Source organism: Cottoperca gobio, chromosome 23 (genome assembly GCF_900634415.1).
Source record: "Cottoperca gobio chromosome 23, fCotGob3.1, whole genome shotgun sequence".
In the NCBI taxonomy this organism is placed as follows: domain Eukaryota; kingdom Metazoa; phylum Chordata; class Actinopteri; order Perciformes; family Bovichtidae; genus Cottoperca; species Cottoperca gobio.
This window is the reverse complement of record NC_041377.1, coordinates 7,476,939-7,491,809: the sequence shown is the minus strand read 5'-3', so window position 1 is coordinate 7,491,809 and position 14,871 is coordinate 7,476,939. Positions and strand designations below refer to the sequence as shown.

At 40.7% G+C, this 14,871-nt stretch overlaps 1 protein-coding gene across 1 annotated transcript in view; it reads left to right on the top strand.

Annotated features, from left to right (window-relative positions):
• tmtc1 (transmembrane O-mannosyltransferase targeting cadherins 1) overlaps positions 1-14,871 on the top strand; it is a 79,178-nt gene that overhangs the window by 30,481 nt on the left and 33,826 nt on the right. Inside the window, exon 5 of the mRNA XM_029462293.1 lies at positions 14,136-14,217. Within this exon, the coding sequence (XP_029318153.1) occupies positions 14,136-14,217 (82 nt within the window). The remainder of the gene's footprint in view (positions 1-14,135; positions 14,218-14,871) is intronic.

The following is a 14,871-nucleotide window of genomic DNA, read 5'->3' as shown; positions in this document are numbered from 1 at the left end:
AGATCTTTATATGAACATCTGTGTAATGATCTCTGGTTCATTCAGTCACTGACTGACGTCGCCTAGCTAGCGTAGCATTTCCACTGAAAGCCAGCGCTGTCAGACCGCCGTTGGTGTTAATATCAACACACCGATTGTATTTCTGATTTTGCATAAATTAAAGCACATTTATATGCTGCTTGTGTGCATTGACCCTCTGATATTTACTCTAAAAATAATGATCAGCTTCTGAAAAACATAGACATGGCATTGGACACAGGCTAATATTTGACTTGTTCACCAGCTGATTAAGGATAAAGTGCTCTGAACACAAAAGAACTATCCAGCAGAAATGCCTCAGCCTATATTGTGCAAGCAGAAAAGGATTAACTACAACAAATGCTGTGTGAAACCAAGAACAAACATCAAACATCTCCCCCAGAGGCACTACACATAAATCACTTTACCCAGTTGGTTTAAAATGCTTGCATGGTTAAATCCAAATCCAATTATCTTGGACTGCTTGTTCAGACAGGATACTAGTATGCACACTGCAGCCTCACTTGCCCATCAGAAACATGAAGGCTGTACTGATTGCCCTGCAGTCATGCTTGAAGGCAGAGATGATTTTTAGTCTTGCTAACAGTGTGGCTCTAAGGATGGGAATGTCAATTGATTAGTCCGCCACTTTGCTCCACACTGACAAATCCCTCCAACTATTGGCACTGAAATTTTGTTCAAACATTCGTAGTTCACAGATGAGTTATCCTCATGACTTTGGTGATGTCTGGACTTTTTAAATAGCATTTTTGGTTAGTAGTGAACTATCTTGAATGTTAGAAGCATTGTCTTGACATTTGGTACAGATATCACGTGTTTGATGATCTCTTAACTTGTCTTAAGGGTAGTGATGGCCTAGTGGTCTAGTGGTATGCCTTCCAAACAAAACACTAGAAGGTCGGGAGTTCAGGCTGCCACCATTGTACCCCTGAGCAAGGTCTCCAGGGAGACTGTCCCTGTAGTTAGTTCAATGTAAGTCGCTCTGGATAAGAGCGTCTGCTAAATAACCTGTAATGTAATGTCTTCTCGCGACCAAGGCCAAAGATATGTATTATCCCGTAAACAATCTCTACATTTACAAGACGGATTGACACACAAAATTCTATTCAAACATAAATGTTTCCCAGATGATATATACAGTATATCTCAAAAGTGAGTACACCCTTTAGATTTTTGCAAATATTCTGTTATATCCTTTCAGGGGATAACATTATCCTACTGAAACTTTGATATAACTTAAAGTAATCAGTGTGCTGCTTGAATAACAGTATAGATTTATTGTCCTTTGAAAATTACTCAGTACACAGCTGTTAATGTCTAAACAGCTGGCAACAAAAGTGAGTACACCCCATAGTGAACATGTCCTAATTGTGCCCAATGATGTTGTTTTCCCGCCCTGGTGTCATGTGACTCGTTAGTGTTACAAGGATTCAGGTGTAAATGATAAGCAGGGCTGTTAAATTTGGTGTTTTGGGCACAATTCTCTCTGAATGCTGGACAACATGGCACCTCATGGCAAGGAACTCTCTGAGCGGCTGAAAAAAAGGATTATTGCGCTTCACAAAGATGGCCTTGGCTATAAGAAGATTGCCAACACCATGAAAATGAGTTGCAGCACAGTGGCTAAGATCATACAGCGGTTTTCCAGGACAGGTTCCACTCGGAACAGGCCTCGCCAGGGTCGACCAAAGAAGTTGAGTCCACGTGCTCAGCGTCATATCCAGAGGTTGGTTTCCAAAATCAAATCAAATTTATTTGTATAGCCCAATATCACAAATTATACATTTGTCTCAGTGTGCTTTACAGACTGTACAGGTTACAACATCCTCTGTCCTTAGACCCTCGCATCGCACAAGGAAAAACTTCCTAAAAGAAACCCCAAAATTAAAGGGGAAAAAATGGAAGAAACCTCAGGGAGAGCAACTGAGGAGGGATCCCTCTCCCAGGACGGACAGACGTGCAATAGATGTCGTGTGTACAGGATAAACAACATAGTACAAATACAACATTTGACAGAAATTATGTTGTGTTGGAAAAAAAAAAGAAATAGAAAGTTTGGATGAATCCAGGAAAATGTCAATAAGGCTTCCTGGTGTCCAGCAGGACCAGGTCAGCAGGCGCTGTCACGATTCACGATTCAAAAATAGACGTGCGAGTGCTTCCAGCATTGCTGCAGAGGTTGCAGAAGTGGGATGTCAGCCTGTCAGTGCCCAGACCATACGCCGCACACTGCATCAAATCGGTTTGTATGGCCGTCGCCCCAGACAGAAGCCCCTTCTGAAACCGATGCATAAGAAAGCCCGCAAACAGTTTGCTGAAGACAATGAATCCAAGAACATGAGTTACTGGAACCATGTCCTGTGGTCTGATGAGACCAAAATAAACCTGTTTGGGTCAGATGGTGTCCGGCGTGTGTGGCGGCACCCTGGTGAGGAGTACCAAGACAAATGTGTTTTGCCTACAGTCAAGCATGGTGGTGGCAGCATCATGGTCTGGGGCTGCATGAGTGCTGCCGGCACTGGGGAGCTGCATTTCATTGAGGGACACATGAATTCCAATATATACTGTGACATCCTGCAGCAGAGCATGATCCCCTCTCTTCGGAAACTGGGCCGTAGGGCAGTTTTCCAACATGATAATGACCCTAAACACACCTCCAAGATGACAACGGCCTTGCTGAAGAAGCTGAAGGTTAAGGTGATGGACTGGCCAAGTATGTCTCCAGACCTAAACCCAATTGAGCACATGTGGGGCATCCTCAAGAGGAAGGTGGAGGAGTGCAAGGTGTCCAACATCCGTGCGCTCCGTGATGTCGTCGTGGAGGAGTGGAAGAAGATTCCAGAAGCAACCTGTGCAGCTCTGGTGAATTCCATGCCCAGGAGGGTTAAAGCAGTGCTAGATAACAATGGTGGTCACACAAAATATTGACACTTTGGGCACAATTTAGACATGTTCACTATGGGGTGTACTCACTTTTGTTGCCAGCTGTTTAGACATTAACAGCTGTGTACTGAGTAATTTTCAAAGGACAATAAATCTATACTGTTATTCAAGCAGCACACTGACTACTTTAAGTTATATCAAAGTTTCAGTAGGATAATGTTATCCCCTGAAAGGATATAACAGAATATTTGCAAAAATCTAAAGGGTGTACTCACTTTTGAGATATACTGTACTTGTGACTTTGATGATCCAAAGATTTTTCCTCTAGCAACATGTTGATATTGTTGGTATTATTATTTTTTGTGTCCAGCATGAAGTAAGTCACAGTGGATTGAATGGAAGGATATATTAATTGCGATTATGCAAAACTCACATCTGGCTTTTTATGAAATGTCCCAGTTAGTCTGCTTCCATAATCCATTATTCCTGATTATGTTTTTATATATTATTTTTTCTAATCTCTTTATCGCATTTTACAGGTTTATAAGCATACAAAATGTACACATGCTCACGTCCTGTGAGTAATCCCTCGTGAATACTACTAATGGCCTGTTAAGAGGCTGCTGTTTGCAGTGCTCTCACTTAATACTGCACCAATTTCAAAACATTGTATTGTATATGAATTTAGTTTGAAATAAGTATTTGAATTGTCTTGTTGAAATGTGCTATACAAATAAACTTTCCTTGCCTATGGTAAATTATGATATAAAATGTGATATGAGATAAAGAGATATGGTATAGTTCAGCAATATAACAGAATAGAATGGAGAAGAATGTCAATGTTGTTATACGGTTTGATAGCAGCAGGTACAAAGGAGCATCATCATAAAGATCATAGAGAGGATGAGAGGGGTTATCTAGGATGGTTTTGGAAAATATAACATAAACACTAATACCAGATGGGAAGTCAAATGATTACCCAAACTGTCTGCTGTAAACATCCATCACAGTGTACACACCCACTTTCTGGTTCATCAAGGAATTTACTGTTTATAGAAAATGGTTACACCTTTAGATTTGACAGAAAGTGGTGTGCTGTTTGAGGTCACCACTTGCTAAAATACAGAAGCAGCTATTGATTTACTGTTTGCCAATGAGAAAGAGTTAGTCAGCAAATCTGTTTACTCACACAGGTGTGCCCAAATAACTTTTCTTATCGGCTCTGGACATCGCTACTTTCTTGGATTGACTTTGTGAAGCAGTGGTTGCTTTGGAAGAGGTGAAATACAGATACATTAAAACTTATATTTTATATACCTTTCTCAAGCAAGTTTCAGACTTGCTAGTTGATTTTTGTAGTATACCGAAATAAAATGTAACCAACGCAGTCTCTGTAAAAGGTGGAAATCAATCTAAGAACGTATGATTTGTGATGGAAAATGGTTTGCAGTAAAGTATACACAATTGTAGTTACTACGATGTAAGGGAAGTTGGTCCCCGTTTAACTGGAATCGGACAGAGGCTTATATTGAAAATGCCTGCAATCTGCAATTTACCGTAACAAATGAAATGTCACGTCCGATTCTGATGTAAATAAGGGAAAGCAGACTATCCGAACAGTCTGCACTTCAAAGAAATGTTCAATTTCCTATGAAGACACTGGGTCCTCCTAAGAGCATAAACATTGAAGCATAGACACACCTCACATTACATTCAGCTGGTGCTCAGAAAAACCTCAAAGCAACCTACTCACTGACGAAGCTAATGTGCGGTTTGGAAGCTCCATTAAAGTCATAATACTTTTCCTCTCACCCACTCACACTCAGTCTGCTCTCCCACTCTCTTTCAAAGAAACTAGTCCTCTTCAGGAACTTAAACTAAATGTATTTATATAGTGAGATCATGCAAATTTGCAATACAAGGTGCTTAACAATAAAATGCAAATTCAACAATACAATGAAAATAGGTAATATAAGGAAATAATACTATAGGAAATAAGAGACATGGTAGAACAGAAACAGTTATGTCTTAAGATATTTACAAATTGTGATGCCCTCAGTTCTTCTGGCAGGCTATTCCAGAGGCGAGGCCCATACATCAAATAAAATGTATTTATATAGCCCAATATCACAAATTACACATTTGTCTCACTTGACTAGACACTAGATGCCGCCTCCCTTTAGCACATTCGCCATTGTAGTGCTGGATAGACCGCCAAAACTGGCAACTCCGCAGTGAGTCAGTGTAGTGCCGAGCAAGTTTAAATATCTTGTTTCTAGTCTATATTTGCATCTTTTATCAATTATTATCTATTATTTGTAGGCTAATAGAGCAGACACTGCTTTAATGGGTTATATGTAATAGCCCTGCTTGTGTTTATGAAATATCTGTATTTACTCCATAATCATATCTATCACCCCTTTATTTAGCCTCCTGCCATGCGAGCCACCAATTAAAGCTTGGCGAGCCGCAGGAGGCTCGCGAGCCGCGCAATGAGTAACACTGCACTATATGGACAAAAGTATTGGGCCACCTACACATTACACATACAGGAGCTTTTATTACATCCCATTCCAAATTCATAGAACTTAATATGAAGTTGGTCCCCCCTTTGCAGCTACAACAGCTTCCACTCTTCTGGGAAGGCTTTCTACAAGATTTTGGAGAGTGTCTGTGGGAATTTTTGCCCATTCATCCAGAAGAGCATTTGTGGTCAGACACTGATGTTTGGTGAGAGGGCCTGGCTCGCAATCTCCATTGTAGTTCATCCCAAAGGTGTTCAATGGGGTTGAAGTCAGGGCTCTGTCTGAGCCAGTCAAGTTCTTCCACACCAAACTCATCCAACCATGCCTTATGGACCTTGCTTTGTGCACTGGTCATGCTGGAACAGAAAAGGGCCTTCCCCAAACTGTTTCCACAAAGTTGGAAGCATAGAATTGTCCAAAATGACTTGGTAAGATGAAGCATTCAGATTTGGGTGCTGATATTAATGCGACTTTTACGCACTATGCGCCTCAGCACTCGTGGACCCCGTTCTGTAACTTTACGTGGTCTGCCACTTCGTGGCTGAGTTGCTGTGGTTCCTAAACGTTTCCACTTTGCAATAATACCACTTACAGTTGATCGTGGAATATCTAGTAGAGAAGAAATTTCTCAAACTGACTTGTTGCAACGGTGGCATCCTATTATACAGTGCCACGTTCGAATTCAGTGAGCTCTTTAGAACGACCCATTCTTTCACAAATGTTTGTAAAGGCAGGCTACATGGCTAGGTCCTTGAATTTATACACCTATGGCAATGGGACTAAATGAAACACCTGAATTCAATGATTGTGGCCCAATACTTTTGTCCATAAAGTGTATGTTGGCTACATCTGACATCTGCTCAAACAAGTACACAGACACAAAAACAGCATCTACATTCATAACTGTCCAAAAGCTGATTGAGTAACTCTAAAATGCTAAATGACCATAAAAAACAATTGACCACGGAAAATGTAGATGTTGAATTTCAAAGGCCTCCATGAGACAGGGTAAATGCTGCTGGACCAGTAGCACTAAGGAAGCCATTTCTCAAGTGATCTAGCTCAGTAAGCTTCCTTAATGAGCAGGCTCTTTGGGCACTTCAGGCTGTAATTTTGAGCAGTGTTGGGGCCTTTTCTCAGAGAAAGCTCTGAGGTTGTGAGCCCTTAACGATGCCTGATAGTAATCCTCTCCTGGGTTTTATGCAATGCAGATTTGACCTAATCTGGCAGGCGGATGAGTGTGATTTTGGGAGAGTGTGTGTGTACGCTCCATTGCACACAACCCTGATCATGACCCAAAATATGGGGAACTCGGGGAGGACATGATTATAAAAAGATTAAAAAGTGCATTTCAAGCAATAGCAACATGGACCTAAGGTTTGTGATTTTCTAATGAGTTTGTTCAGCCCCTGAAGTACCACTACGAATCCAACTTTTCCAGTTGACCAGCACTGGACTGGCATTGGGGTAAAGTTTTTGACACTACCGCAAAGAGCTGGGGACCAGTTTTGTAATGTAGTACCTCTGTCTTGGTTGTGAGTTCCAAACATACTTGCAGGTGGGAAGTTAGTGTCTTCCAACTCCTGCTGGATTAGTCATTGTGACTGCATGGAGAGCTCAAGGATCTAGAGCAGGGGTATTCAACAAAATTCAAAGAGGTCCAGTTAGATATAATTTCCAAAGGTCCGGAACATCATAATGTCTGACTTTTGTTATGAATTAGTATGACATATATTGAAGTAGCCTAGTAGCTGTATCAACAACTGTCTGTCAAATCAAACAAAAACATTTCAACAATATTTATTGTCACTTAATATTGAACTATACATATATATAATACTGTAGATGTAAAAATAGAGAAAATAAATAAAATTGCTTTCTAAAAATTGTGCATCTTAAAATAAAGTGCTTAATTTTAGAACGATGATGCTGACATAGGTATTTGCTTTATTTTGTCACAAAGCTCTTCTTCTTGTTTTCCCTCAAGTAAAGTTTCAGCTACTGCACTCATGCACTCCTTGACAGTCAGCCCCAGTAGTAAATGTTTTTTTGTGTTGACCCAAAATCCAAGCAACTCTGAGGGAGCATTCATTAGCAGGTTGTGTACTCCCAGTGGGAAGGATGAACATGAATGAGTCTGTCTATTCTGGGTTGAAAGCTATGTTTTCACTGTCCACTTTTCTCTTCTTAGAGAGCGCCATGTGTAGTTATTTTTCTCTCTCTGTCTGCCGCTCACTCTTCTCTCCATCTGTGTTTCTCTCCCTGTCTGCCGCTCACTTGTCTCTCTGTCTGTGTTTCTCTCCCTGTCTGCCGCTCACTTGTCTCTCTGTCTGTGTTTCTCTCCCTGTCTGCCTCTCACTTGTCTCTTCGTAAAATTGCAACCTCTGTGAAAGTTTTGTAAATGTCAGTAGTGTGTCAGCAGTCCAAGGACTGAAGTGTCCAGGTTCAGATGTAGGATTATGTGGCAAGTGTTCAGTAAGGTGCAGACATGAGATGACGGTTTTCAAACTGAGTTTAAAGACAAAAAGGGCACCTTGAGCCTGACAGACAAACGCACGCACAGCATGCAAGCGAAACCAAATGTCAGTTTTGTCAGTGTCAGAGAGCTATGAAACGATTCAGCTCCGTGACTGCCCCGGAGCCGCCCTTCACACTACATCACACATCATAAGACATTGCATGGCATAGAGGGATATAGAGAGAGATTTATATTTTTATATTTTTATTTATATATATATATATATATATATATATATATATATATATATATATATGCAGAAGAAGAGAGGAAATGCCACTCAGAGGGAGAAATGAAAAGAATTTCAGCGGTGAGTGGAAAATTGCTCTACAGTTTAGAAAGTGAGAGGCAAAGCAGCCAGAATTGCTCCCTCACAACTACTTTTCATATGTGTGAAAAAGCTGACACCCCAACCTTTCTTCAAAAACAATCAAGTTTTGTGTCTTACTGCCTACCTCTCACAACACCTACCCCAAACACACACCTCCTCCCCTCCATCCATCCTTCGCTGTTGCCACAGTCACAGTTGTGATGATAAATTAGAATCCTGTTATGCCGATACACAGAATGGTCTTTCCCGTGATCCTATGGGAAAACTTGAGGCCCGGGTCTGAAGGTGTGTGTGTGTGTGTGTGTGTGTGTGTGTGTGTTCTTTCGTTCGTCCGTTCTACTTTCCAGCGTGAAACCAATCTCAGCGTTGCTCCATCTGAGTGATTTTTCCCAAGGACGTAAAGTGTTGCTTTGCATTTCCAGCCCTGGAGACCAGTGTCTCTTTTCTACAGCCTCTCTCAGCCTCCGGGAGGTGGATTTGTATTCATCCAACCAGCAAAGATGCATTCATATTACAGTCTTTGTCAGGCAGCACACAGTTTCATCAGTTTCAGTTCAGCAAAACGTTATTAAAGCAATATACTTGTTAAAGGGGCCTTTTAAAGTTAATTTAATATGGCTCTGTTTAAAAAGCTGTAAATATATCATATGTCTGTATATATGTCATGTCCGTTCATACATGTTACATTGTACTGTGTTTTTGTTTTCTCAGTTTATTCAAGCAAATTCTTATAAAGGATATCCAGTGTCATAGTTGAGAGGTAGCACATGCATATGGGTGCCATGGAACAAAAATCACTGCTATGGTTTTAAAACGTTTGGGAACCACTGCCATAGTTTTACTTTTACATTTTTATTAGCCATGTAGTTTTACTTCAGCAATAGAATACGTATTGGGTTCTGCTAGGATCTGGCACTAGATTTGCAAAGCTCAGGGGCTGATGAATCTCTTAATAAAACTTCCCTCTCTTTTTTTTATCCACTATTTGTAAGACTAGTGGAGCCAAATACCAAGTGCTAGTGGTTGGACAACCGAGCAGGCCATGGCATTCAGATGAAACTCCCTATCAAGCCAATTGTGCCAGCCACTGTAGACAAGGTTAAGCACATACAAATGTATATAAGGCAGGGTAAAGCCGCCGAGAATCTGTTCTTCGCTTGGGTGAGTGGAAGATAAAAAAAGAGCTTTTGATCAATCAGAGAACAATGTGGAAACGTTTCTGATATAATTAGCAACTATTTTTAAGACAAGTGGAGCTAGAGATCAGGCCATTGCATTCAGAGGAAACTGCCTTTGAATCATCAACAGACATTCATGTAGCAGGCATATCACTTTCAGGTGTTGACTGTCGATCAGGGCAGGACAATATGTCAGCTTTGGCTAACTTGCAATCCATACATATCTTGCCCAACAAAACAAATTGTGTTAAACAAGACCAACAGAGTGATGAGTCTTCACAGCTGATTGCATTATGCCAATTTCAGTAAACTGACTAACTCCAACCCTGCATTAAGGCCTGTTCTCCCCAGCACTAACAATTGAGAAATATTGCAGTGAAACATATTCATTCCAGTAGGATCCTTGCTTGCAGGGGCAAGGTAAATCCACACAAATGTTAGACATGGGGCAACTTTGGTGAACCAGTGGATTTGCATCGTTGACCATATGCATTCCATCAACAAGGATTTTGTCTGACTCCATTCACTATCTTTTAACTTTCTGTCTGCACAAGAAGTGTAGTTGTGTTGTGTAAATTAACATTTTCTGCTTGTGATCAAAAAAACATTTTACTATTGTTTACAAATGTTTTTTGTTGTTGTTTTTTTTAACCTATTTTTGTGCATTATGTCCATAAAAGGGCAAAGCACTACAGCGACATCACAACTTGTATAGGTATATTTATTTCAACATAAATACGGCTTTTATCTTGAAACATTCAAATTTAAAATATTCATTGAAAGCCCTAATATCTTTTTTATTAATCGTTTTATTAATTGAACTTACAGCGTGAAGGACTGGCAGAGATGGAAGAAAATTGGAAGCTTTCTTCTACAGCAGTCTGATAAAAATCAACTACTGTACACATAGCGGCACTAATTATGTGTTCTCTAGCACGGCGTTGGCCTTTTGGGAGCTGCAATGTCTTGCCCAAGGACACTTTGACATGCAAGGCAATGCAAGTGTATTTGTGTAACACCTTTCAACAGCAAAACAATTCAAAGTGCGTTATATAAGACAGACAAGCATGAAACACACGGAAATATAATTGTACAATATAACAAGACTTTCTGTGTTTGGAAGATTTTTGGAAGCTTGTCTCATCGTTCCCACTTTCCTCTGCCTTTCTACTGCTCCCCTCGCCTGTACACTTCCCTCCCCTTGCCTCCTCCCTTTTTTCTCCTCAGCTGTCCATTCTGAAGTCTCCTGTTCTCTTCCATCCCTATGTTTGATCCATGTGCCCTATCTTACTATCAAGGTGAACAAACAGAAACACTACTATATGAATTACAGTAATATAGTTATTTTTCTGTGACAGTAATATAACATGCTAGGTTAGCACACTCACTGCCCAACTGTATCTATGCATTCACGTTAATTAGGCTACATTATTGTGCACTGCATTATGCACATAGGCATATAGTCCGGCTAGCTTAGTTTACTAAATTATCTGTTTACCAACCTCGTCTGCTTTTAATTTCCCTTGAAAATATCTGAGTAAACTCATTTTATAATAAAATGTGATCGTTAACTTGTAAGATGAACTGACTGGTGGTGATGTGTTGCGTTGGAGAGGGGGTAATCGGGCGTTGTGGGTAAAGTAGCAAACATGCTGTGCAGCAACAATAACCACATATGTATTGACGAAGTGGATCACGGAATGTTTTGTTAATTTTCTTTTGCTGTAGCGAGCTCGTTTTGTCGTGCGGAAACACTGTTGTCATTTTGAAAGATTAACAGCCAATCGGGAAACTCCAACATCGACCAACTAATGGTGTAATTGAATCACTCACTCAGTCAGGGTAGACTTTCAAGTTCATATCGCTTGCCCCGCTTTGCTGCAGTCCATATCATACTTGTGTTGTAGAGCAATGTAGCTTTTACTCCCTCTCTGGCAAGGATAGTGCCATGACATGTAAGGTGAAGACCAAATAACCCAGCCTGCATTGGTAGACTACTTGAATTAAAGTTCACATCTTTGCGTCACTTGTCACTAATTTGAAGTAATTATTTACAAGCGTTGGAATGCCCCTATCTGAAATTACCTGTGATTGTCCAAAGTCAGAAGTCTAGTTCTCTTAGACCACTTGAATTACAATATGTTGAAAGGTTATTATTGAATTGTTGCCCAATAACGCCAATAGCCCCAGCTTTAAGAGATAAATGCTTTAACATGGATTCTCTCCGAAGTGCACGTTGCTAACATTTTTACCGTGCGAGATTTTTATTGAGAACATGTTTGTGTGAGGTTTAAGCCCATTAAAACTATCAAGTGCACAGTGGCTCTCTAGAAACAAGTTCAATGGTAATCAGCAGGGAAAACAACCTTGCTTTTTTGAGGCTAAACTCTTTCACGGTAAGTCAAGCGAATGCAGCGTCTGCAGAGTCTGGCTCATCTTTGTCAGTCTGTCTCATGGCTCTGCAAACATCAGCAGAACAGACAAAGCACACACTTTGTCAAAGACAAATATAGGAAGGGAGAGAGAGGCAGAGATGAAACAGTGTGATACAGACAGAATGTGTAATTCCTGTGAGATCTCTTCTCTCACCGTCTCTACGATGCTTTGAAAGGGAAACATCTCAAAGTGATGGGGTGTTGAAGGGATTTTCCGTGCTTTCCATTCACTACCTATCCGTCTAATCCTCTCCCTCATATTTTCTTGCTGTCCTTTTTGCTGCAGCAAGAGCTCCTTTTTTAGTTTCTACCTCAGGCTAATGGATAGGGCGTTGGAATCTATTGTGAGGGTATGAGCAGTGCACAGAACATGCACGAGGGAATCCTCTTCTCCCGTGTGTGCACACGCCGACCAACTTTGTCGTCTAGTTATCCAAACCTACATCATAGAAGAGCTTCAAGAGTCCATCCGTTATGGCCTGCGCAGTTCGGTCAGCACTCTTCAAAGAAGTTAAACCCTCCATTGTTGGACACAGACACAATGTAAACAATCTCCTACTCTGTTTTTTTTATGTCTTCTAATCCATCAAAGAACATACACTAAAGGTTCGATGTACTGCAACTTCATTTCTAACTCCACACTGATAGTTTAGGCAAAGCTCTGAATGGCCTGCGTCCCTCCTTTACATGAATGATATGCACCTCTGACATCCACTCCCAGCTGGGAAACATTGTCCATCAACTTGCTCCAAGCATTATTGAACACAGTCTACTTTCCCCTGCGTTTTGCCTGAAATTTGTATTCTGTCTGTTTCATCCATTTTATTTTCCTACGAGTCGGCTGGGTAGTGGAACAGAGTTAGGTCCAAACTGGGTTAGCTTAGCTCTTATCCCAGATCTCTTCCTGTAGTAGTTGCAAAGCTTCTGGTAGCGTTTGGTTTGGCTGGTCTGCTGGGTGGTCAGAATATGTTGTAGGCACTTAATTCCATCCCTGCCTTTCCTTCTATGATTTTTGTGAGTGTATTTATGTCATAGGCAATACGTGCTTCAATAACAAAGGTGAAAAGATAACAAATCAAAACAAAAATGTATTTAAGTTTATGGGAGCTACTCGCCACCACCATGTGACTTGCCAGTCCATAGTATGTTCTGCTGATATTCCCTGATCCAGTTCCAATAGTGCTAACCTTAGGCTAACCTTCTATTTCTATTGTGAAGTTTTAAGAATAGCTCTGCTAAAGGAACACAGCTGTTAATTAAGCGTGTATAGGCATTATTGTGCACTTGACACAGAGTCCTGGTCTGACCCAGATAAAAAATGACTGCATGAGAAGGTGGTGGTGGTCTAGTGGTATGCCTTCCAAAGACAACACTGAAAGGTTGTTCAATACCAGGGCTGCCACCATTGTGCCCCTGAGCAAGCACTTAACCCTGAGTTGCTCCAGTGGACTATCCCTGTAGTCGCTCTGGATAAGAGCGTCCGCTAAATAACCTGTAATGTTGTTACAGGTGGTTTGGTGAATAACAACAGGTTTCATTGTGACACTCTTAGCCTTTTTCAGGCAAACCGAACAAAATAGTCAATACAGTCTTTTCCTAGACCTGAGGCCATTTACGGTCACGCACGTCCCTCCTGCAGGATTCAGCCTACTGCAAGAGACAGAACCTGGTTACCACCATGCTTATATTATTTGACTGATTACCTGATTCTGTCCAGCTGTCTGATCTCCAGCTGAGACACTCCCATCTCTCCACCAGCAGCCAACGCCGCAGCCACACCCCACTGCCACAACACTGAATCCGGAACCTGTTCCTATTTTAATCTGCCAACATTTTGATGCAAAGCTTCCAATTTATTTTACCAATGACTGGTGGTTTCCTCTATTCTTATTTAACTCTAGCTCAGAGGTTTCTTTGTCTCTTTCTGCAATTGTCAGTCTGGTTGAACTTTGTACAGTGTATTGTTGTCGATGCACAAAACAAACCCTTCATACAAAATAACATCCATCCAATGGTAAAGAAGACTTTCTACAACCTAAAAGCATTAAAGGCCATTCAAAAATTCAATTATCATTTTGTTTACACTCACAGTGAAGGAGATGACCTTTACAACAGTCACAAAAAATAGCTAATTTGTGCAAAAAGCGCTCCTGGAGACCTGCGCACCCTGTGAGTTGCCCACAGACAAAGTCTGACTGACCTGCTGTATGTCTATGTGTCCCTCAGTCACCTGTCTGGCTCCAGATTCAGGGACCTCCACCACATCTGCAGTCCCTTCATCAAACGAGCCTGCCTCATCTCTGGCTATGTGAGTATTTGTTTTGTACATTGAAAACGTACCATACTGTTGGTTCTGCATGCTTTAATCAATTGCCTACCGAATGTAAGTACTTACCATAGCGGTCAGCCATTTTCAAAGTAAAACATAGATTTTAAGATTGATACATACTGGTATATCCATTTTCCTAACCTCCATGGATCCGTTGGTGTCATTTAATTTCAGTATGCAATGAAATTCAACTTGCAGAGGTTTATTTATTACAGTAATTGTTTTGCATTATTGTTGCAGCTGAAAATGAAAACATTTTGGAATAAAAATGATCCAAAATGCAAATGATACTGTTTGTTAATGTTTGTTTTTATTACTTTGCATTCTTAATGTGTCTGTTCAAAACATGATGGCTTATGTTGACAGTTTTAACCAATAGTGAGTGAGGTGGCTGTTACTTGACCCCTGCTGTATTTTGTCCTTCGGTAACTAAGCTCTTGCCCCCACTGACTAGAATAGTATTGATACTGCAGATGGCTGCTTCATGTTCCACATACGGTGCTGCTTGCAATGTTAATTTAAGAAAACTCTGCTGGGTAAACTATACAATTACAGCATTTCTAACTCAACTCAAACAGCGAATACCAATATATCTATGATAGGCTAATATAGGCTGTCTGATAAATCGGTAGG